Source organism: Canis lupus, chromosome 27, assembly GCF_003254725.2.
Source record: "Canis lupus dingo isolate Sandy chromosome 27, ASM325472v2, whole genome shotgun sequence".
NCBI classification, from domain to species: Eukaryota; Metazoa; Chordata; class Mammalia; order Carnivora; family Canidae; genus Canis; species Canis lupus.
In genome coordinates this window covers 32,173,820-32,199,516 of record NC_064269.1, presented here as the reverse complement: position 1 = coordinate 32,199,516, position 25,697 = coordinate 32,173,820, and the positions used below count along the sequence as shown (strand labels likewise).

General features: G+C 40.2%; 1 protein-coding gene across 1 annotated transcript in view; it reads right to left on the bottom strand.

The window, feature by feature from the left end:
• Positions 1 to 358: 358 nt before the first annotated feature.
• GUCY2C (guanylate cyclase 2C) overlaps positions 359 to 25,697 on the bottom strand; it is a 74,414-nt gene continuing 49,075 nt past the window's right edge. Inside the window, exons 17-28 of the mRNA XM_035707089.2 lie at positions 24,238 to 24,324; positions 22,827 to 22,959; positions 20,351 to 20,488; positions 19,521 to 19,609; positions 17,504 to 17,595; positions 14,545 to 14,703; positions 10,806 to 10,998; positions 8,888 to 9,062; positions 6,073 to 6,171; positions 4,544 to 4,638; positions 2,263 to 2,339; positions 359 to 970 (exon numbers count right to left, since the gene is read on the bottom strand). Of these exons, the coding sequence (XP_035562982.2) occupies positions 793 to 970; positions 2,263 to 2,339; positions 4,544 to 4,638; positions 6,073 to 6,171; positions 8,888 to 9,062; positions 10,806 to 10,998; positions 14,545 to 14,703; positions 17,504 to 17,595; positions 19,521 to 19,609; positions 20,351 to 20,488; positions 22,827 to 22,959; positions 24,238 to 24,324 (1,515 nt within the window). The 3' untranslated portion in view covers positions 359 to 792. The remainder of the gene's footprint in view (positions 971 to 2,262; positions 2,340 to 4,543; positions 4,639 to 6,072; positions 6,172 to 8,887; positions 9,063 to 10,805; positions 10,999 to 14,544; positions 14,704 to 17,503; positions 17,596 to 19,520; positions 19,610 to 20,350; positions 20,489 to 22,826; positions 22,960 to 24,237; positions 24,325 to 25,697) is intronic.

Sequence of the window (25,697 nt, the reverse complement as noted above, 5' to 3'; positions counted from 1 at the left end):
ATGAGTCATGCCGGTGTGCCATAAGGAGGGGGCCAGAGAAGAGGGCTCCAAATGGCGGAAAGGGGATATTTACAGAGTTTAAAGTACTTCATCTTTAATCGGTAAATAAGATGTGACCTTTATCTCAGACTAGAGACAGATGTAGGCCCTGCCTCCCATGGTAGAAGGCTAGAAATACAATCCCTGTGTGCGTAGCAGGTGATAGCGAACATGGAAGGTCTTAGCTCTGAACAGCAATGCTGGCTTTGCTGGGCCTCAGTGCTGGAGAATGTCATCTGTTTTCGTGCAAGCACTAGACAGTGGCCGGCGCATTTCAGGAAAATGGGTGGAGTGGGTGGAAACACGTAACCAGACCCAATAAAGTTTTAACTTTTATTCCTGCCTAACATATAGCATGTTTTCTGCAAAATTATGAGTTAAATATAATTTAACAGATAAGGTGTTTAAAGTAGACGTGACAATTTAAAAACTCTAATGAAGACAGAAAGAAAAAGAGCCAGTAAACCAAACCAAACAAAAACAAAATAAGTAAAATAAGAATACAATCTCTCCAACTTAGAGATAGTCCATCCATTCCTCTTCTTTCACTCACAGGTGGAAGGTCTCTGGAGCCACCGTATGGATCAGATTCCAGAGTAAAAGGTAATTTTGGCACTGAGAGTGCACATCTGATTCACAGAAGCAAGTCTATGTTCCAGCCAAGGCAGCCGAGGCGAAGCAGAGCGCATCTAAGTCTTCTGTTGCTTTGAGGTCTCCGGGACCCTCGAGGCCGCTGCCTAAGTACAGCTGTGCTTAATTTGCTTGAGGGTTCTCGTTGTCTGTTGTGTTCAGCTGCAGGTATTCCAGAGTGCCTTTTTTGTAGCTGGCCACCCGTGTTGGTTTTCGGCTTCTTATCCCTGCGGCCTGTCTTTTCTGTAAAGAGTTGGCGAGCATGTCAGAAAATTCAGCTTGCAAGCGCTGCTGATTCTCCCTGGAAAGAGAGTGGGAGGGAAAATGAACATCTCAGCGATTCACACAGAATATTCCTCTAGGATGATTAAGTCAGTTTACCAGATACTTATTGAATGCTAATTCTGTGCTAAACACTGGAAGTCCAGAGGATACAGAACATGCTTCACTTCTGATGAGCTTATAAGAGCTGTCATCCCTGCTCTGTGCATTTGTAGAAAAAGCAGGACCCAGGATGCCTGGATGGCTCAGCAGTTGAGCGTCTGCCTTTGGCTCAGGGCGTGATCCTGGGATCGAGTCCTGTATCGGGCTCCCCTTGGGGAGCCTGCTTCTCCCTCTGCCTATGTCTCTGCCTCTTTCTGTGTGTCTCTCATGAGCAAATAAATAAAATCTTAAAATAAAAAAAGGAAAAAGGAAAAGCAGGACCCATTTCAAGTGGAAAATTATATTTCAATTTCAAAGTGGAACAACAACATGCTGCTTGGATTTGGAAACATGGTTAGGTTTACACATGCCACGGCAGGGAGGGCAAAAGAAGCCAGGACAATGCAAGGCTCCTGCAACACAACCCTGAGGACTTGGTCCCACACATTCTGGAGTGTGGATTTGTCTGGGGAGGCCTCAGAAGGGATGGACTGTTTCAAGAGTTTGGAATGGACACGGGTGCTCCAATAAGGGCCAAGCTCCCCGTGGCCTGGGGAAGATCTGGCTTGTTTTGACTTCTCTACAGCCTTGCCACTGATCTGGGTCCAGCATCTAGGAGTCTGCAAGACAGGGTCTCTCTACCATAGCAAAAGCCACCGTAACAGTCATGCAGTTGATTGCAACAACCAAGTGTGCAACTGAGTACCATTTCAGTCACTGTTAGGGGAACTGAAACCTATTTGTTAAACATGAAACCTTGCCTTCCTCATCTCTGGGAGAACATAGACTCCATGCGAAAACCCAGAACCACAGTCCTGGGGCTGGTGCAGGTCCTGTTTCCATTGGGTGGCCTAGTAGAGAGCTGCTGGCAGGGCTAGAGATGTAAGGGGCCTCCTTGCCACCAGCATGCTCTACTCTTGTCTGAATCAGACATGCAGGAGGTGAGCTGTCTCCTCTCCTCCGATCTGAGCGTGCCTGGAACACCCAGTTTCTGGCAGCCAGAGAAGGGAGGTTTCTACACTTCTCATGTGTATAGTCAATGGCCTTGTATTCAATTATGTCATTGCCTCTGGTGAAGCACTTCCAACCATTCAATTGGCTGTAGGTAGCACAACCAACAGAGCCAAGGCTTCCATTCCCCTGTCCGTCCCGCAACACAGAACAGCTTACACAGTAGGCGGGGTTGGCAGGTTGTACTCCTGGCCCTTCACTCCCGTCAGCCAGTAGGTAGTCTCAGTTCCTCTTCCCTAGGAAGATAAGAAAGGTATGAGCCGTAGATGCCAGTGAAGCAGGTCAGTTCCAGCCCAATCATGCTGATTGCGTTCCCAAGAGATATTTCACTTCCATGTTTCTCATCAGGGCCCACTTTTCAGTACAGCACATGTTCCTGATGTGATTTGCATTCATTCTAGACAGATCTTTCTTTCCAAGTGCCTTTTTAAAAACAAGTCTCTCATTCCCCAGACATGTTTTTTATTTTTTCCAAAGTAGAGTTCTCTTTTTTCCCAAAAGACATTTCTAAGTGTCACTATGGCAACACCATAAGAACTCTTAAATTAAAGAAGAAACTCCGTGTCCAATCCTGTTATGCCAAGAAGTCCAACTGGTTTTTTATCACCCACTTTTTCTTCCAGCCCTTTTTTGTGACAAAATTTTGCCACAAAACTTTTGCCATAGTTTCTCCACCTTCAGCATGTAATTATAAACACGTGTACATCCTAAGAAACACTTATGAAATGGCATTTTCTGAGCCCACCTGGAGGCTATAGAGTGAACGGAAACTTACTGGAAATCCCGTTTTTGCTAAAGCTTGTATTTGAAAAGGAGATGGGGTGGTTATATATTTAAAAATCACACATCTTTAAAGGTTTATTTATTAGAGAGAGAGAGAGAGAAAGTACACATGGTAGGGAGAGGCAGAGGGAGAGGGAGAGAGAGTCCCAAGCAGACTACACTGAGCGTGGAGCCCAACTCGACTCAATCCCATAACCCTGAGATCATGACCTGAGCTGAAACCAAGAGTCAGATGCTCAACCAACAGATCCACCCAAGCACCCCTAAAAATCACACATCTTTGACACTGGTAGTTTGCTGGCTCTGTTTGAGCTATAGTAATCCAAATACCACTTCTACTTTGCGGGGGGATGCTCCATGTAGAAAGTGTATTTATGGAGCACTCAGAAAGGGAGTGTGATATTAGGGCACTTCTTCATGAAAGGAGGCTTTTCCAAGTTGCAGTCACAGTGTAAAGGCCAGAAGCACTGTGGCTCCTGGAGACAGATCATCTTATAGTAGATAGTTGGCTTCAGACCAGTTGTGAAAAGACTGAAATGACCTTTGAAAAGCAGCCGAAGTGCCAACTGGAGACATCTGGTGACTCTGGAGGGCAGCTGTTCTGAATGTGAGGACTAGCATGGAGGGGAGAGACTGGTCATTCTCCATCTTTGGCGTGCATCCTGATCACTTAGAATCCTCATTAAAAATATCTATAGAGCATTTTTCTCAGCAGGGCTGGTGGAGAGTCCAGACGTGCTAAGTCAGAAGTCTAGGGCCACAGCTGGCTGTTCGCAGGTCCAGAGCTTCAGAATGATAAAGCACCCCCTACAGAGGTGGTTTTAGGGAGAAACAATGTGTTGAAATGAGAGCAAGGAAGTGAGTGAGAAGATGGGGGCTTTGACTTAAGTTAAATAAGTCCTGGGGTGCCTGGGTGGCGCAGTTGGTTGAGTGTTGAACTCTTGGTTTTGACGCAGGTCAGGATCCCAGCGTTGTGGGATCAAGCCCTGCATTGGGCTCCACAGTACTCTCTACAGAGAGAAGGAATCTCTCTTTCCTTCTCCCTCTGCTCCTCCCCTGGGCCCTCTCTTTCAAACAAACAAACAAACAAACAAACAAACAAACAAACATCTCTTTCTCAAATAAACAAATAAATCCTGTCCCAGATCTTAGCGCTCGGTTTTGCAGGAGGACTTGGAGACAAATCTTGGATGTATATGTAAGAAATGGTGGTGGCATTTTATAACATACTGGTCCTAGTTCAAAATATTAAAAAGGGGGGATCCTGGGTGGCACAGCGGTTTAGCGCCTGCCTTTGGCCCAGGGCGCGATCCTGGAGACCCGGGATCGAATCCCACGTCGGGCTCCCGGTGCATGGAGCCTGCTTCTCCCTCTGCCTGTGTCTCTGCCTCTCTCTCTCTCTCTCTGTGTGTGACTATCATAAATAAATAAAAATTTAAAAAAAAATAAAAAAAATATTAAAAAGGTTCTGAGTTCATATTCTTTGGTGGTGGCTTCTCCTACAGGGGATAATGCGTGGTCGTGGCAGGAAGTGCAGAAAAGGATTCCTGATCTTTATGCTTCTCGACATTATTGACCATGAGATGATGTCCAGTTTCCAAGAAGGTGACCCACAAGTGAGTGCTTTTCCTGGGTCCTCTCTCTGTGGATCCCTTACCTTTAGGTATGTTTCCCCTCTCACTTCGTACAGGAACTGGCATTCAGTTCTCTTCAGGATGGCTATTGTGGAGCCACTCACATGAATTCTCAAGGCTGGAAATGCAAAATAGATCAATGAAAATCTCATCCACTTTGAAGTCTATTATGCAAACGCATTTGTTTCCATTTGATTCAGAAAATTTGTTACAGGTGACCTTGACAGCTGAGATATTTTAGTGAAAGGACACTTAAAAACACAATCAGTGAGATAAATAGTATTACACATGGGATTAAAGAGGGGCTGGCATTGCTTTTTGGGGTCCTGAGTGAAGGGGCTCCCTGGGTTGTGTTCCATAGATTCTCTCTCCAGCACAGAGTGGTGGCCCCTGTGCCATGTTTTAGATTTTGACAGTTGGAATTTGGTTTTGGGTCCCTGTTATGAAAGTTCTAATAAGTAGCTTAAGTGTTGGTAGCAAGGTGGAGATTCAGGAGATAGTTACAGGGTCACAATTTTCTTTAGTTTTACTCTTTTAGGGATACTGTTATCCTTCTGACAAACAGTTGGTGAAGTCATTCCCATTCATGGTCCACCACTGGAACACTACCTTTCCTACTGTGGGTGCCACAATGACAATAGTAAGAATAATGGCAATCCTATATTGTATGCCTGCCACGTATCAGAGGATTACGAAATGCTTAATATACATCACATCAACTCCTTCCAGAGAACCTCCTAGCAATATAGGTACCCCATCCTTAATTTATTTCTTCAACTTTCTGATGCCTAGAAGGATGAGGTAACTTTCCCCCAGCTTATAGAGATAGTGATTGTATGTATTGTTATAATTGTAATCCAAATCTGTCCTTTCCTTTATACTGTGACTTTCTAGTACAAACCAGTATCAGGTTGTCAGTAGACTGCCAAAATACCACTCCGCCACCTGTGTTTTTGTAAGCCCCACCCAGACCTACCAAAGCTTGCTTGCTTTCTTATGTAGATTTCCGTTACTATCACTGTCACCAATGTTCATAAAGCTCACAGTGCCACAATGTTCATGTAGTTCATAGTGCCTGTCAGGCAAATGCAATATAGACTTCTGCATATAATAAATACTTATATTTTTCTTTACTAAAACCAATTCTCAGGAAAATAAAAGAGGGGGAAAAAAGGAAATAAAAGAAGAATAGGAAAGCGAACCAGTATAAGCTCCATATCTGGTCCACTGAATTTTTCTTTAACTTGCAAGGATCTAACCTAAATTTCATGACTATTCCAGGTAGAGAGAGCATGCCTGAATGCATTGCAAAGGAACCAAAACAAATAGTCTGCTATTGAGCTAAAAAGGAAGAATACAATGATTCTCAGTAAATGGCAACAACAAAAGCAAATGTAGTAAGGACTGGATTGACATAGACTCATGTCCAGTCAATGTGAAAGGTCATTCTTCATCTCACTAGCACTTTGTAGCTCCTTATTGTGCATTTTATTTTACAATTCCTCTCTGCTGGAAGACATCTTATCCTAAGAAAAGCAATCTCCTTTCTTACGGAGGCCAGTGGATTCCATCCTAGAGGCTGTATTGACAGTATCTCCAAATAGGCAATAACGAGGCATCTTGATCCCCACAACTCCTGCAGCACAGGGACCTGAAATACACAGAAAGCACGAAGTGAAGGCAGCAGAAATCAGTGTGCAGTTAAGATGGAGTTAAGTCTTTGTTCAGAGTCACAGTGCTGAATCCTTCATTTTATGTAGAACTGGCTGACTGTGAAAAATGAGCTGTGACTTTTGTTAAATGGATGTATTCAAGGAGGAAAGCATTGTTATAGCAAGACAAGCTTCTAGAAAGTATCTTGCTATAGCACAGAAAAGTACATTTGCACAAAACAAGAAGGTATCCAGAGATCCAGCCTGCAAAGGTGGGAAATCCTTTTTAGTATTTTCAATAGAAGGTTCTCAGGAAGGATGAAGACTCTCCCACTGTTTGCTTACTGTGCCACACCACACACACAACCCTGAACTGGTGGAGGCCGTGGCACACTCATAGGCTCAGTAACCAAATTCTGTCTTTAAAAAAAAAAATTACTCAAAGTAGCATTTCTCATACTGATGACACAATAATGGAAGACCCAGAAGATGAGGACTTGGCATAATTATCCCTGGGCACTTCATATACCATATGGATGCGGTGGGATGGAAAAGCCTGTTGCACAAGGACATTCTCACAAGAACACAGAAACCAAAGACTGGACACAGCACCATATTAGGTAGGGAAGAAGGGTTGTTGAAATCAAGTGTTTGTGTGGAATCACTGAACACAAGGAGTTACAGATTGTAGACATTAATGATTAACTCAGAAATTCCAAAACTGGTCTTGGATAAAGGTAACTATTGATTTTCTAGTTGGCTTATTGGGTTGTGATCTATGTGAGCTGCGGATTTATCCTATAGATTCTGTGTGATTATGAACATTGGGGGAAAAAATCAAAATACTGGATCTTCCTTTGAGTGCTGAGCCCTTCTTTGCTAGGTTCAATGCAAAACAACACAAATAGCCAAACAACAGCAACAACAACAAGAAACACCAAACAAAAGCAGAAGTAATCTACAGAAGGGAAGGAGCAGTAGTAGTAGCCACTGAGTCAGAAGATCTCTGATCTGTGCCTGTGGTCTGCTATCTCTAATGACAGGTGACTCTTCAAAACTGGAGTGAAGCTGGGAAGGTCTGGTTAGCAGAAAAATCCTGCAGATATCTAGTCTTGTTTTCAACTATCAGTATTTAACTGCAACCTCTTAATTTTAGAGGGCCAAGCCCCCCAGATATGTGTTCCTTATAATCTATTCTCATTTCAGCCCAATGTGGTGACACGTGGGGCCCTGGCAGTCAGTTCAGGCTTGAGTTGGCCACAGGAGGAAAAGATGGGACCAGGACCCAGAACTCTGTCTTCCCTGACTTGGCTCATCCAGCCATGCTGCTGTCTCTCCCTCCAGGTCTGGCAATCTGTGATGGGCCAGAAAAGGGAGAGCATGCTATTGCTGGCTAAGGAAATGCCCGAGAAGTCCCCTCATGTGTATATGAAAACATCTATGATCTATGGCTATGGATGTGATTGGAGAAGAATGAATGTGGCAGGAATTTTTAACTTCTATTTATTGTTACTTTTGCAACTACCCTGGGTTATTACTAAATCAATAAATGTTTACTGTCAGCCTTTCTGCTAGGAATTGTGGATATAGGATGACTTGCAAGTGCAGTTGTCTGGTCCTTGCACAAAGCCTGGAGTGATCTTGGATTTTCTATGTTTTGAGTCTTCTGTGAGCCTTGGAGGGCAGAAGAAAGAGCAATGACGAAAAAGTATAGAGAGATGTAATTTAATTTAACACAAGGAAAGATTGTCTAATAATGATACATATTTTAAAAACAGTGAGCTTTCAGGGAATTTTGGGATTATTCTAAAAGTAGCTATATTATTACTTGTCTTGGAATGTATAAAAATAAGTTGTTCCCTATAAAGGATTAATCCAGATGACTTCTGAGTTCCTCTCCAATTTAATTTTTCCATAACATTTGTAGTTCACCTTTTCAAATCTCTTCATTCTAGACTGAGTATCTTTCATGGTCTTTGAAGTGATCCATGTACTTTCTGTACCACAGAGGGGGGTGGGGAGGACATAAATGCCCTTTCATTATAGTAATATTAACAGCTATTTTTTCCCCCTGTGGATAATCCAATCCATGAAAGATGCTATACTAATGTGGTGGAAAAGCATCTACATAAGTTGACAATGGGGCAGAGGGAAGGAATGGGAGGGAAATAAATGAAATGGTAAATATGGGGATTTAAACCGCTGAGGGTGGCTCAGCATTTTAGCGCCTGCCTTTGGCCCAGGATGTGATCCTGGAGACCTGGGATCGAGTCCCGCATCGGGTTCCCTGCATGGAGCCTGCTTCTCCCTCTGCCTGTGTCTCTGCCTCTCTCTCTCTCTCTCTCTCTCTCTCTCTCTCTCTCTCTGTGTCTCTAATGAATAAATAAAAATCTTAAAAAAAAAAAAAACAGGAGGAAGTCTGGAGGCTGTCATTTTAGTCCATGGTTAGTGTTTATCATTCCAGGAGTCAAAGGTACTATAAAAGCTGTTGTTCCCTAGAATTCTCAAAGGAGGGTCCAATTATGTCAGTATATGTAATGGGACCTTATAAGGGTTTGGGATTGGGTCTAATTATGTCAGGATATTTGACAGACAGATTCAAGAATAAACTTTATGGGAAAATTGATCACATCCAAAGACCCTTTATCCTTTCTGATTTAGTTGGTGCATAGAGGTTCATATGGTTCCCATATACTACAGTGCTTAACTCCATACCAGAGTGAACTCCAATGCGAATCCATATTGGGAGACCAGGAAGATGCTCCAGCTCAAACGTCCCCATGAAACTAAGGATGTCCAAGGCCATCTTGGCAATGTCTATTGCATGCCTGTTGCCATTCCTCTTGGGTAAACCACTGGCCACCATGTAGGCATCGCCAATGGTTTCCACCTGTGGAAATAGTTGCTTATTAGTGGTCCTACCCCTTCAAAGGCAGAGGAAATTAAAAACAAATAGTTGACTGCATATCAAAACAAAAGCTTTTGAGAACTCAGTGTGAGCATAGCCCCATACTTTTTCTGGGACTAGCTCAAGACCAGGTCTATGCTAATTTCTTCATGGTTTTATATCTAGTTAAATGAATGATAAAACAGCTATGAAAGATTTTGACCATATGAAAGTACTTCATAATCATAGAAATCATCTAGATGTCATAACAATTCTGTAATATTTACATAGTCTGAATGATTGTATATAATTTTAGGAACACCTGTAATTACCAGAAAAGTCACCTTTAGCACTTAACATTTTTTAATATTATATCCTATTTGACAAAAAATAATTGTAGGCTCCTCCAAGATGTAATTCACATTCTTATAGCGTAGTGATTCCAAACACTTTTCTTGTAACAAGTAAATGTGTGTCAACAGTATCCCATAAACATGGGGCACCTGGGTGGCTCAGTGGTTGAGCATCTGCCTTTGGTTCAGGGTGTGATCCCGGTCCTGGGATTGAGTCCCTCATTGGGCTCCCTGCAGGGAGCCTGCTTCTCCCTCTGCCTATGTCTCTGCCTCTCTCTGTGTCTCCCATGAATAAATAAAATCTTAAAAAAAAAACAGTATCCCATAAACATTATTCTTTGATAAATGACATCTCTTTTAATTTTATGTTCATAATCATATAGTTCACATTTGTTGAATAGTTAACTTTTCTTTGCCAACCATCTCTAAAATGCATTAGCCATTTCCTATCCAACAAGAACTATTGTTCATATGGCTTTCTGACCTACACAGAGTGAAGATGGGGCTAGGACAAACCTAAAAGGAACATCTTCTCTGTGGGTAATAACCATTATGACAGACTGTTACATGAGTGACCTCTAAACTTTATTTGAGCAAACTGTATTTCAGGCATATTATTTATCTAAATAGCCTTCATAATAACTCACCGAGTTAGGTGCTGTTATCTTCCCATTTTACAGATAGGCAAACTGAAACTTGACAAAGTTAAATATATTAAATGAGGTCACACAGGTAGGACCAGTTGGGATTCAAACGAAGGGCTCTAATTCTAAGTCACTTGCTTCATAGGCTCTGCAGCTTTTCCAACATGAAAACGTGGGAATTCAATTCTCCTTTACTTTTCTGACCCAGACATTATTATTATTATTATTTTTGACCCAGACATTATTAGCCCAAAACTGGTCAGCACTCTAGTCAGGTCACAGACCTAGTTCTGAAGTTACAGCATGTTTTCCCTGTTCTTCTTTAATCTTCTTTGAATTGTGCTCACTATTTCAGCAATAGATCACTATTCTACTTCTTATAACTCTGGTGTCTTCTCTGCTTCCTTTGCAATCAGTCTACACACTGTCCTTTTTTTTTTTTTTTCAATTTCAATGATTTGAGATTATGCCATTTTCTATAAATTTAGTATCCAGAATTCATTCCTGATGAACTTTATGTTGTTTCTTTCGTACTGCTTCTCAAAAGTCACATGGGCAATTTTGATTTCTGAGCCTTGTTATTCTTTTACTTCCCTTCATTTTCCCAGGTTGAGCTCAGTTTCAACCACAAATTCATTAAATCTTAAATTAGAAAGGTCAAGATCTGAGTAATAATAGGAACCAACCAACTTTGGCTCTGCTGACCAGGGGCTGTACAATCATTTCAGCCTGTTAGGTGAAGTGGTTACCTTGTACACATCATGGTGATCAAGAATGTGGTCAAAACTCTTATAGATGTCATTGAGCATGTCCACCACTTCCATGGGGGTGCTGTATTTGCAGATGGTGGTGAAACCTACAATGTCACTGAAGTAGATTGTAACTTCCTCATATAATTCAGGCTCTACAATGCCTTTCTCCTTCAGAGACTTTACCACTAGCCTAGATGAGAAAGGGGAAAAAAATGTCTTCAACTTAGTAATTATTTTTCTTATCTTGCATACATCTTTAAGATAGTAGTAACTACCCACAAGAAATTCTAGAATTTGGGATTTCCACTGAATGGGGTGACTAGGAAGCAAAGATTGGTTGCACATACTGACCATAGGAATATATTACATACATACACATATGATCCATGCATTTGAACTCATAGGAATATATGCAGATTTAGCATTAACTTAGTACATGATTATTAACCCCAACACACATGTACATATAATTCTAGTGCCTACATAACCCCTTTGTATATATACACACTTGCCCACATTTTACCACTCTATTGATAGTCAACTCCTTCTAGATATAGCTCTACATCCAGATATAGCTCCTCATCCTGAGGAGAGTGTGTCATTAATGCAAGAGCTTGAATTACTACAGCTGTCAGATCTGACTTTTTTCATCAGAGCCAACAGTTTTGCCTCCTAAGCATATTTTACATGGTATTGTTGGATATCAGTATAAAGGAACAATGCACTTAAAAATCAACTTTGAAAAATTCTGAACAGGGATTTATTTGATATATTCTTGAACCAGATGTGGGGCCTTTAAAAAGCAAAATTAGTCACCATGTAAACAAATTAAAATTATGGTAAAACTGCAGAAGTCAAATAAAAGCAACTTATAGTATCTTTGTTGCAGAGACAGAAGGAGTAGTACATCAAACTTAGAATTAGAGAGAACCACAAGAAGGAATTCACACCATACTTCCTTGATGTGCCAAGTCGTTTTTTCACTGAGAAAATAGGTGGGACCAACATGGGGCTAGATGCTCCCTGTCTGCTCTTGGAATCCTTCTGTAAAGAACCTAAGTATGAACCACTAGAATCAGAACATGGCCACTGGGAGGGTGCCTTAGAGATCATTGAGAACACTGAGGCTTAAAAAGAAAGTATGACTTTCACAAGGTCCCACTGCCACTAAGGGAAGAGCCAGTACTCAGCAACATCCCACCTTTTGGTCTTTTTATTGCATGGTATCTCCTCCACAACCCAGACCTTGGATATTCATGAAGATGAGGAAGATCTGGAGGTATGCTATTTGTATCAGAGAAGGAATGTCTGCCATTCTCCCAGAAAACAGTTCGTCAACCACAAGGACATACAACCTTCAAAGCATTGAGGTAAGTCTTTTCAATTGGTGCAATAACAAAGCCTGGGACCTTTGAGAAACACCCCTTTGATGTGGCTGGTTGGATTCTCAGGGGGCACTTCTGGGATGGTGGTTCTTGACCTGTCCAGTATAAGGGTGCAAATTTTTAGAAGGATACATAAATGTAATGATAAAATTGGATATTTTACCATCTTTACTGTTCCTATTACTGCTTATGTCTAAAAGTCATATGAGCTTAGAAACTAATGCATTACCCAGAGAGTGAAATTAATGTTGGTAGATAAATGAAGAGCTGTGACTTCACATGGCAAGCTTTGGTAACAGGTTGTTGCTGACATAGATAGATTAGCAAACACAGTAGATGTTTTGGAAAGGCTTCCCACAAGGAGAAAAAACTTCAACATTAATGTTTCAAAGCCCAAGGGGCACTGTTTAAATAAATGTTTAATATCTGGTTCCTACATTGCAGTCTTAGTTTATTTGCAATTTTGCCATAAATATTCCTTTTGATTCTTGTAGTTACTGTTGGTGTATGGTTTAGTTTTCCTTTAAAAATATAAATACTTTTTACATAAATTATCAAAGTGAGTTGAACCGGAGGCATGGTGTATTGTGTTATATAACCTTTGGCAATACAATAAAAACATCTACCCATGGAGATGAAAAGTAGAGCAACAGCATATATACTGTTGTAATAACATTGTATTGTGACAGATGGTAACTAAACTTATTGTGGTGAACACTGAGTAATGTTTAGAATCATCAAATCACCATGTTGCACACCTGAAACCAACAGAATAGTTTGTCAATAAGACTCAGTAATTAAAACACACAAGACATCTACCATCTAGTGTCGAAGTGGCACATTACACCAAGGGTAAGAAAAATCTGAGGAAGTTATGAGCTGTTTTGAATTGTTTGAGCAAGATTATTGGTTAAAACCACTGATGATGACACCCGGAGAAGGCAGTCAGATTATCTGGATGTTGTTTTTGTCAACATTAAAGGCCAGGCAAAGTATTATGCATCATATAACTAGCATTTATGAAGCTCTGAGTGAAATTGCCATCTCTGATGGGAATATTAAGGGCTCCAGCCTATTTCCAGGATACCATTCCCGGGCTGTTCCTCAGCACTCTGAGGACACACAGATTCTGCTGGAGGCTCCCTTCAGGCACGGGTGACTGAACAGAGCATGTGTGTCACTCCTACCTCTTCACTCAGGTTTGTCAAAAAGAAACTGCCTTTCTATTTAGAAGACCGCTCACCCGGTCTCAAATCATTCCTTATTAATGTAGAGCTCATATTGTAAATAAAGCATGGGTTCAAAATAAAACAATGAACACAAGTTATACATTAATGTCATAGCTACTATGTATAATAATAACAACCATGGATATAGCAGACTCTGTGCTGAGTACTACATATCCTAAGCATTATTTCAGGAAATTCTTAGGGCTGGTGTCTGAGGTAGATGAGAAACTGAGGCTTGGATCATGTAGGTAACTTGTGCAAGTTGGTGGTGGAACTATGTTTTTTTGTCAGGCCTAGCTGACCTCAGCTTCTATGATTTTACTCAAGGCTAGACTACCTAGCTTAGCCTTCATCTCGTAGAACACCTTATTCCACTTTAATGACAGGAGAACCTGACTGCTCACTTGTGGCAGGTTTCTAACTCTTCACATTTTCATTTCTTGGTTCTCTTAACATTGCTTAGTTATTTTCTGAGTACCAACACTCAGAAAACTTTACACTGTTTGAAGATTTCAACCTTACTTCCTTTCTCTTATGTCATGGTTGTGATACTATTTCACAAAACAGAGGTCAGCCCATAGATGCCTCTGTGATGAGGCATCTGATATGTGGTCCCCACCTCCTCCACTAACAACTGCTCCTACTTCTTGTAATTTGGCTTCTACTTTGAGGTAGAAAGGGAAAGGAAAGGAATGAGCATTTAGTGCCTGCAAGTGCGTTGTTGCTCATAGATTCTATAGGAAAACTTTAATCTCCATTTTGAGATTAAGGAGAGACAGTGATTCGCCTAAGATCACAGACTTAGTAAAAGTGGCAGGCAAAGAGGTGTCAGAAACCTGGTCACTCTAACTCTATTCCCTGTGCTCCTCTGAGGGCACGACACAGCCACTTGAAAATAACCTTTTTTTCTCTAGATATTTAAAGTACAAACCAGACTAAGTCTTAGCAAGGTACTTTTTTAACTCAATAATCTGTTGAAGAATGTGCAAAAGGGAATAATCCTCTATAGATACAAAGGAAAAAAAAACAATACTGGACAAAAATGCTGATGCTCTCAGCTAGAAGGAACAAGGCACAGCTGTGGAATTGTGTGAAACCACCCAGCAGGAGGAACTGCCTTACCTTGGAAGCAACATAAAATTAAGTCTGTCGGCTCTGTCCCTTTCTGCCTTATACAGCTGGGTCCTTTCCTCCACCAGGTGTTCCAGATTTCGAGAATACAGCTGTAGACGTCGGATCAAGGTATCCATATAACTTTCACTTTTTTGGTCATGAAATAGGCTGTAGGTGGCAATAGATAAAGAATGGTTACATGTTTTGTTTTTTTTTTAAAACATAAACATCCAGTAAAACAGTGGAAAATATGCAACTGTTAATTAAAGAAAAACATTTTTAAAAAAGGAGAAAATAATAAAAACGACCAACACACATTAAAAAACATAACCTCAGGAAAAATCCAATACAAATAAATAAGATTTTTTTTAAAAGAAAACAAAATGTTAGAACAATGTTAATCAATGGAGGTAAGGAGGAAAAACATATGCTATGACCTGGCAAAATGTGTCAGAAATGTGAAAAGTACACACACTGATCAGTCCACCAGCATTGCTTCTAGATCTATCTAAAGGAAGCAACATGAATGTGCTGAAAAGTAACTACAAAAAAGGTCACAGCATTCTTTGTAATAGCAACCATTAAAAAATAACCCAAATGTGTAACGAAACATAATTAAAATATTATGATGCAATGGAAAATTAATGTATCATTAAATTCAAATTAGAATAGTTAAATATACAGAAAGACCCTACCTCTATATTGTTAAATAAAAAAGTTGGTGCAATGGCAGAAATTATTTTTAATTTTTGAAAACTGATAGTCATCTAACAAAGAGGTGATGTCTTTTCTTTCTTGTTTGCTTATTCCTGTTTCCTGAAATTTTAATAATTTACAATAGAGGGAGAAACTTTTTTTTTTTTAAGGCTCTAGCAGTGATAAATGCAAGGAGAAGGGAAGGACGAAGAAAAGCAAAGCTGAGCCTCCTATTATCTCCTTAGAACAGAGAGCTGAGCTCCTAAAGCAAAAAACCTAATTCTGGATGATTTGTTAGGCCGAGGAGACTTAGACAAGATACCAGCTTTCTGCAACACTGAGAGGCAGGGCAAGCCTTGGTGCAGAACTTGGTCAGGGGTATACTGAGTGCCCGTAGGGTCGTTCAGGATCGAGATAATGATTATAATGTCTATGGTGCCATTGAAGGGGTTGAATAAATCCTACCATTTATTATTGCAACAGCAATTATAAATTACCACTTCCGGGCTCAAGAAGATGGCCTCTGTCATAATGCCCTGGGGTGGGGAGGGATGTTTGTTAAACATTCGATACATTTCTGAGTCCAACTGCAGACTGAAATAACTAGAAACCACTAAGCTTGGGATTATGAAACAGTGTTTTTTAACAAGTTCCCCAGGGGGTTCTTACTTGAAGACACTAGCATAGAATCTGGTTGGGTGAGGGAGCAGGTGTAAGGAATGAAGATAGATTATCTCCTTTTGTGATAAATTGATTCAATTAAAACAGTTTTCTCAACCTTGACTGCATATTTTAATCACCCGAGGAGCTACTAAAACTCCTGATGCCAGCCTGCACCCCAGAGCAATTACATCAGACTCTGGGGCAGGATTCTGGCACTGGTCTTTTCAACATCTCCCCCGCTGACCCCCAGGTGATCTCAGTGCAGGCAAGTTTGAGAACCACCCTATAAAAGGCTAAGTATCGGAGGCCCAGTTTATCTTCATGAGTTTACATTTTCATCTGTCACACATACAGTTTCATCTGATCTTAGTAAAAGGTCTGTGAAGGAATGAAAAATGGGCAAGAATTACATCGTTTATTATTTTCTGCTCCTTTCACACAAATGACAGATTAGATGTACCAATCAATGACCACACTTTCGTGATTTCACTTGACCTCATCTCAGCCCTGGGCTTTTAGGCTCATTAAGTATCTGAATCTTTGACTTAATGAGAACTATGGAAAATTAGAGCCGGAAGGAATTGCAGAAATCATCCCATTTAAATCCAGTTTTACTAAAAAGAAAATTGACATCCAGTTAGGGTAAGCATTTTGCCCAATGTCCCACAGCAAGCTATTGCTAGATCTTGGTTTTGAAATTGGATCTCTTAACTCTTAGTTCACGGTTATTTTTCTTACTGCACTGTATGTAACTGAAACATGGAAAATATACAGTTCAACCTTACTGGGTAATTGTGTGCTTTTTTGTTTTGCTTGTTTTGCTTTTTTTTTTATGTGTGTGTGTGTGTGTGTGGCTTTTTTTGGACACTGAATTATAATCTGATTCATGGCACAAGTCTTAAGTATCTAGGGCCAAAGTTGCTAAATTTAAGATTTTAAAAACTTCTTGATTGTAAGAATTATCCAGTAGCTTTGCAGATTCATAGGACTCATGCTAGACTTCTAAATCCTAGTTATCTGCAGAAGGGTCAGGGAACTATACATACATATATATATATATATATATATATATATATATATAGTTCATATATATATAGTTTTATATATATTTTATATATAAATATATATAATCTTTATATATATATATATAAAGATTTTATTTATGAGAGAGTGAGCGCATGAGTGTACAAGTGTGGGAAGAGGCAGAGGGGGAAGGAGAACAGACTCCCCATTGAGCAGGGAGCCAGATGGGGAAGTGGGGTTCTATCCCAAAACCTGGGATCATGACCTGAGGTTGAAGGCTGGCACTTAACCGACTGAGTGACTCAGTTGTCCCAGGGAACTATATTTTCAACAGACATATTTATGATAAATCAGAATTTATTTTTTAATCAGGCAAGTGTTGTCTTTGAGTATTTAAGTTTTCAAGTGATTATTCCCTGAGAAAATAATCTGTTGGGCTCTATCTCCTTGTAATTTTTTCGAGACAGATGTTGCAGTCTGGGAGTTTTTCATTAGAACAGGCATTCCATTCTGAAGTACCACTGAATTTCAAATATTATTAGAAAAATCTGTAATTAGTGAGGAAAAGTAAAAGTTTCAGCAATACCCAAATATCTTGGCCAGTGTAGACTCAATTTTCTTGAAATCTGGTCTCTTCTCCGGATCTTCCTCCCAGCAGTTTTTTACGAGTAGATAGACCTGAAAGAAAGAAGGGGTGGATTAGCGAAAGGGGCAGTATCCAATCTTACTGTCTTCCCTCCATGGGAATAGTTGAGGCAGGGAATATTTTTTTTAATAAAATAATTTTTATTGGTGTTCAATTTACCAACATACAGAATAACACCCAGTGCTCATCCCGTCAAGTGTCCCCCTCAGTGCCCGTCACCCACTCACCCCCACCCCCCGCCCTCCTCCCCTTCCACCACCCCTAGTTCGTTTCCCAGAGTTAGCAGTCTTTATGTTCTGTCTCCCTTTCTGATATTTCCCACACATTTCTTCTCCCTTCCCCTATATTCCCTTTCACTATTATTTATATTCGAGGCAGGGAATATTTTGAAAACAACTCAACTCCGATGATGAGGATGAGATTGCTGGGTTCCCCCTCAGTCTGTCTCTGCCCTGCCACCTGCACCACCTTGCCACATCCTTTTAACAGAATGAATGGAAGGAAGCATTTCCCTCCTGAGAGGACACGTGACAAAACTATAGATCTTCTTTCAGTAAGAACTACAAAATGCATGTTGTCCCACTAGAGTGCTCTAGTTCAGGTGTTAAACAGACACATGTCCTAAATTAGTGAAAAATGTGACAGTGTTTTGGACAAGACTGGCTTGCTAAGAGAGACAAAATGCTTTATGGAAGTTTGCAGGGTTTCTGTTGCAGAGGACAATAAATCATTGGGGTCAGTGGGTATGAGACAGTAACTCTAAGGGGAGACTCTCCCACAAGGATTTCCAACCACCGCTACCAGTGGAATCACCTGAGGAGGTTTCCGGTTTCTTATGCCCAGTCCCCTCCCCAGGAGATTCTGATTTCCAATAGTCCCTTCTTGTCTGAGTCAACCACGGTTCAGAATCAGACGATCCTCTTTCTGACCTACAGGGGTCAATAGTAACCTAACAACACCCCACAATGCGTGGGGTGTCATTCATTTAGCTTTGTTTCACCACAGGGGCATTTTATCCTCTCATGTCAACACAAGAAGGGTGAAGACAGTATTAAAGGATATTTTTGAGAGACAGAGAGACCACAATCACATGCCTTCTATTACAGTATATTGTTACAATTGTTCTAATTTATTATTAGTTATTGTTGTCAGTCTCTTGCTGTGCCTAATTTATAAATTAAACTTTATCATAGGTATGTAATTACAGGAAAGAAAATCTAGTATATATAGGGCTCTGTATAATCCATGGTGTCAGGCATCCACTGGGGGTCTTGGAATGTGTCCTATACATTTCTGTATTGTTTCTAGATGCTGACACATTCATTTTTAAATCAGTAGATACTATTTATAAGCCTAATAAATGTATCACATGGACACCTTGATCTTTTAGGACCTAAATATTGAGAATGTGATATATACTTCAGGAGCCAGCACTTTCTTATGTTGGGTGAGGTGGAAAAGGACACAGGGAGTGTGGCAGGCTGATAATGGCACCCAAAGAAAATGTCCACGTTCTGGCGTCTGGAGCCTATGAATGTTACCTTATTTGGACTAATGGTTTTTTGCAGATGTGAAAAAGTAAAGGACCTTAAAATAGAAACATTATTGTGGAGTATCTTGGTAGTCCCAACACAGTCACATGAATCCTTATACGGTGGGGAGGTGGAGTGGGATTAGACCGAAGAGGAAACAAGAATGTAAGCATGAAGGCAGAGATGGAGGCAGAGTGTTGTAGTCACAAGCCAAGGAATGTCAGTAGCCACCAGAAGCCCCTGGAAGAAGCAAGGAATGGATTCTCCCTTAGAGCTTCTGGAGGAATTGTGACCGTGCTGACAACTTATTTCAGATTTCTGGCCTCCAGAACTGTAAGGCAATAAATTTCTGTTGTTTTAAATCCACCAAATTGCTGGTAATTTGTTACAGCAACACAGAAACTCATGTAGGGAGATGCACTCACTTCCAGTTCTTTTTCCTCTGCCGTTTCTAGGAATAGATCTGGGCGGAAGGGTTTTACTCCGTTCGCATTCTCCACTCTGAATATCTTCTCTGATGGAATGAGAATAATTCAAATTACAAGAAAGGATGCAGCAGGAAGATATTTCAGTGGCAGCCAGGCCCTGAATTGGTTCACCCTCCCTGGATGGGCGCCCAGTGAAAATGTTGCAGAGCCGAGGCCAGCACTCAACAGGATGAATGTGCCACTAGGTGAAGGGGTCTTATACCCACTTACACCTGGGAGGTTAGCTTAAGTTAAGGTTACTGAGCCTTTAAAACGTAACTCGGATACCACTACCTTTGGTATGCTTCCTTGAAGACCCTAGCCCACACTCCCTACATCCCTTAGACACCCGCCCTCAACTCCAGAGAGCTGAGACCTGGGACATAATAATTGCTCAGTAAGCAAGGATTGGATGAATGGAAGGAAGCATTTCCCCCCCCTTAGAGGACATGTGACAAAAACTACAGATCTTCTCTCAGTAAGAACTACAACATAAATGTCCCACTACAGTGCTGGTCTAGTTCAAGTGTTAAACAGACACACACCTTATATTAGAATCAGAAGGGAAGGGGAGGTGTATTGTAAGGGAAGAATCTTTAACTGACAATAATGCTGCCAGTGACAATACCTGGCATGTTATGTTTTCAGAGCATTATACCATTGATACTGTCAACCCCTCCAATATCCCTGTGGCACGTGCAGTGCAGACATGCCAATACTTTTGCTGACGAGGGGACTGAGCTGGGATCACAGAGATGAGAGGGTGGACGAATGAGTCCAACTCTTACCATTCTGGTCCCGACAGCTCAATGTGTAGAAGGTTTCTCTCCGCAGGATGATCTCCTGGGCAATGATCCCGTAGCTGTAAACATCTCCTTTCTGGGAGATGTTGGCTTGGCGGAGGTGCTCTGGGGCTGTCCACAGGTCTGCGCATTCAGCATTGGGATTGCAAAGTCGAGGGAGATGAGTGGCCCATAGGTCTCCAACCTGCTTTTGTTCTTTAAGGCTCTATACCATGCACCCTGAATATGAGTGGCCTTGAATTTGTATGTCCCAAGCTTTTGAGGAGTTTATGCGAATGCTGGTGACAGGGGGAGAATACACACTTGCTTTTTAAGCTGACTATGTAATGCCAGGATTTGGGTGAGGTCACTTGGCAACATCTTCCCTAAAACTTTCATAGTGCTGAAAACCCTCGAGCCTACCTAGAATAGCACCTGGTGTATGGAAAGTGCTCAGGAAATATTTGTAGAATGAGTGTAGTAGAATAAAAAAGGCTGAGGGTTTAATAGCTTTGGGGACATATTGCATAAATCTACAAAAATTTTCATAAATAAAAAATGTATGGATTACATACAAATTTTATATATCAATATATTAAAATATATTTTATTACATATTTTATGTATTATGTATACATTTATATTTTTTATTATAAAATACAGGTATGTATTTTATGCGATGTAAAATATATTACATTTAATGTATATGTATATATGTTTAAACACATTTAAATAGAGTCAATCACTGATATTTTGCAGGTGGAACATACTGGCATCCTCTAAATCTGCTATTGCTCACAGATGTGTTTTCTTGGGTTCCTACACTATTCTTTAAAAAGTAATGCATACAATTTGCTCACAGTTTTGCTCTGTGCCTGCTACTCACTAATGCTTTCTGTGTAGTCCACTTCACACAAAGTGAAGTGCTCCTGTGCTCTGTTTGGTTCGTACAGGCACTTGGGTTTTGAACCCTATCATGTATCTTATTTAGTAGCCATAAGGGCATACAAATAATTTTCCTTCATCTCATGTAAATTTTCTTTTTTTTTCATGTAAATTTTCTAGTGTCACCTAGCTCCTTCTAAACTTTCTGAGATTTCTGTCTTTAGCAGTTTCAATGAAAAAAAAAATCTATAGATTCATGTTGTGAGATACAGCAGTATGCTTGTGCTGAGGCACGTTTTCCTTGTTTGGTTTGCCATCTAAATGTTCATTACCTTTTTGAATTCATGTCTTAGTAATTTATGTGACTTGTGATTCATATATGATTGATCCTAATGGTTTGGGGTAGTAGAAAAGGTAAGTAGATCTATGCATGCTAAAATTTTGGGTAACCAGCAGCACAGATGGGTATATATAACTGAGTCATGTTCAAGAGGATAGCATTTGATTGGCAATTCATCTAATTTTGTGTCGTGGTGAATCATCTAATGAAAGATATTTGTTTCATCACATGAGGAACTATGCTTGACATGTAGCAGATACTCATCAAGCACTTATTGGATTGAGTCCAAAGTCATTTTATGCTTGATGTGACTGAAGAAGTAGGGGCAGAATTATCATGTGTCTTTTATTTATTTGTTTTATTTAAATTCATTTTTACTTATTTAAGTGGGCTCCATGCCCATTGTGGAGCCCAACACGGAGCTGAAACTGCCCCCCCTGAGATCAAGACCTGAGCTAAAATCAAGAGTTGGATGCTGAACCAAACCGATCCACCCAGGCGCCCCATGATTTTTCTTTTACTACGGGAAAACTGAAGGATTACAAAGTAGAATTAGAAATGGAACTTAGTTTTGGATCTAGATGGTATTTTGAGGCATTATATATGAGTGCTAGATTTCTGAGGCTCTTTGACCCTCAGTTATAATGAAAAATGGATAAACATTCAACCTGAAAAGCCCTTTATACATTGCAAATCACTCTTCTTTGTGTTACTTTTTCATTCTTATCACTACCCAGAATATATTTTACTAATAAGAGGGTTTTTTCCTCTTATCATTATAATTTCTTATTATCACAGATAAATGAATGAGAGTTTGGAAATAGGTCTTCTGCCTTGTATCCTATCTTTCTAGGCAAATCTCTTAGCCTCTCAGAGCCTCAGTTCTGTCTTCTATAAAGGAAGAGGGTTGAAGCAGATGATTTATAAGGTCTCGTATGACTCTAACCTTGTCTTTTTTACCCAGTTCTGCTTCCACAGAACTGAAAGCCAGAAAGTTCTTCACAATTTCCTCACTGATATAAAAAAAAATACACAGATGATAGAAAGCCACAGAGGAGGTTTGTTCCCTTCAAGAAGTATTTGTTGAAAACTGACAAGGGTGAAGTGCTGGCGAATGAGCCAGCTGTTTCCTCTGGTGGCTCCTGGTGTTTATTTTCTGATCAGCATCACCACTCCCTGACTACTTTTCATGGGCTAGTAAGAATTTTTCTTTTTTTAAAAGTGGGAAACCACAAAAAATTTCATTTAATTACAGACCTTTTTTTGGAGGCAAAATGGAATTGCAGCCAAAGTCAGTGATCTTCACCACCATCCTACTGTCCACCACACAGTTGGTGGATTTCAGGCGGCCATGAACTTCCGTCTTACTGGAGTGTAGGTATGACATGCCCTGTAATTTTTTCCGATGACAGGGAAACAAAGAGATATGATACTCTTCAGCTGCTTGATTGTTTTTAAGAAAGAAATGACATTTTGAAACCATTTCAGCATGCAGATAGAATCAATCACACTATCAGGCTTTAAATTTAATTCCATTAATTTTACTTTAAAAATATTGTGAATGCCCTAAAATAATATTTGCCTTGACATTGCATCTTAAAAGGTAATTAATTATCTTAAATAATTATATCTAATATGAAACAAAGTGTGATCCTAATTTAAGTGTTTCTGCTGACCACTTATTCCATCTGTGATCTTGGGTATATCTCTGGTCTTCGGTCTCACTTAAAAAATATGAACAATACAGGCTTGCTTTTCTGAAAGGAGGAGCTAGGCTTGTTATTTCCTAAAATATAATTGGTCTTGTTCTCTTTTGAAAGAGAATGTTTCCTTCAGTTATGAAAAGGGAAGCCCCCACCCCCAGGCCTCCACCCCCGCCACCAGTTTTTGGGCTGCTATGCTTCCCTCTGATGGCCAGAGGTGTCATTGCAGAAATTGGTTTTCAGCCCGGATCAGAGCAGTGAAAAGTGGCAAAGAAGGTAGGTATCCTGTAATATTTTTTATTTTTACTTTTTATTTTTTTTTCTTTACCTGCCCAGAACAGCAAGGTTTTTTTTTTTGAGTCTGGATTTTATTTTATTTATTTTTTTGTATATTTTTTATTGGAGTTCGATTTGCCAACATATAGTATAATCCCGTAATTTTTATAAAACCGATTCTAATCCTAGATGACTTTCAGGTGATTTGAGACTGTATCAAACAGCTCAATCTTGGAACTGACTTTTCTTCATTATTGAATGAGGTCCTGGTCACTGGTATCCACTTCCTTTTCATATCCTATCTGGGAATATACATGTTCAAATTCATTATTGCCTCGCGCCAGAGGTTTGCCTGCCCTATCTTTTCTTGTAAAAAGTTGAAGATGGTTGTCTTGCCTGCAGTTAATATGATTTTGCTTTCCAGCAAGTCTACAAAAATGTGTGCCCCATACTCAGCATAGAGAAAATATAATAATGAAGTTTGTATATCGAACATTTATTTGTACCAAGCATCATATGAAGCACATGCATTATTTACAAAATCCTCACAACAACCCTCTGAACAGGCACTATTTTTATTATCATTTTACAGATGAAGAAACCAATGCTCAGAGAAGTTGAAAGCCTGCTAGATCTGTTTTCCAATGTTTAATTTTCATAAATGCCTTTTGTGTTTGCAGGTCTCTTACCTTAGCAATGTCATACAAGACCGAGATCTTAAACTCCCAATCCATGAATGTACCATCAGGGTAGGAAATGGTGTCATTTAAAACTTCCTGAACAGTAGAAAAAGAAAAGGAAGAAGTTGTTGCGAGGAGGGATACTATGGAGAGATGATTACAGGCCAATAGTGATCTAATGACAGGTCCTAGGGCTCAGAAACAAAATGACACTCTGTTGTCCTGGTTTTCCTGAACATGCATTTCTTTTCTTTCCTATGAAATATCAGGGGGCTCTCACTGCAAAAAAAATGCGCAGGAGATGCCCATAGTCCCTCAAATCCCAGTTCTTCCACCAGCCAGGGGTAAAGGAATGAGCAGACACCTGCCTAGAGCATGAGCTGTCAGCCTGATTCACAGGTGGCTGGGCTGCAGATTCCAGTTCATTGAAATTACACTAGTGTGGGAAGTGCCTGTGTAGCTCACTCAGTTAACTGCCTTCAGCTCAGGTCATGATTCCAGGGTCCTGGGATCAAGCCTGCATTGGGCTCCCTGCTTAGCAGGGAGTCTGCTTCTCCCTCTGTTCCTCCTTCTCCTTTTTCTCCTTCTCTCTCTCTCTTTCTCATAAATAAAATCTTAGAAAAACAAAAGAAATTACACTTGTGTGTTTAAACCAAAATTTGCTATTGGGGAATCCCTTCCTTAGGTTTACGTTTTATGATCAGTTGCATCCATTGACTTACAGCCCTGTTTGCTTTACGTTTACCAAGTCCTCTGTCCAAAAGAGCAAGTTCTTATATTTTGTATGAATTGTATCACCTAGAATTTTGAATTCACCATTTTAATATGATGATGGTTTTATCAAGATACAGGGTTTTAGCTAAGCTAATAATTATTCTTTTTTTTAAAGATTTTATTTATTTATTCATGAGAGATACACACACAGAGAGAGAGAGAGAGAGAGAGAGAGAGAGGCAGAGACACAGGCAGAGGGAGAAGCAGGCTCCATGCAAGGAGCCTGATGTGGGACTCGATTCCGGGTCTCCAGAATCATGCCCTGGGCTGAAGGCGGTGCTAAACTGCTGAGCCACCCAGGCTGCCCTGAGCCACCTGGGCTGCCCGTTAATTATTATTCTTCATAGTAAAACTGTAACAACCTAACAATAGTTTCCTGTTTTGGGAAAAAGCCCCATTTGACCTTTGGTTTTAACTCAGGCTCTGCAATCATGATTTCCAAAGAAGGATCCAAAGTCACCAATCATTTCACATAAGGCTCGCTTGGCTGTGGGTACCAGGCCAGGTTAAGAGAGGGAAATTATGAACAGACGGACTCTAAAGTAATTCTTTCCCTTAGCACCTGGCATGTTTTATATTTTTATTTATTATCTCTTCTTCCTATAAAAATGTAAACCGTGATAGTTTTTGTCATTATCTGCAATATCTAGAACACTGTCTGGCATATATAGATGGCTCATAAATATTTGTTGCAT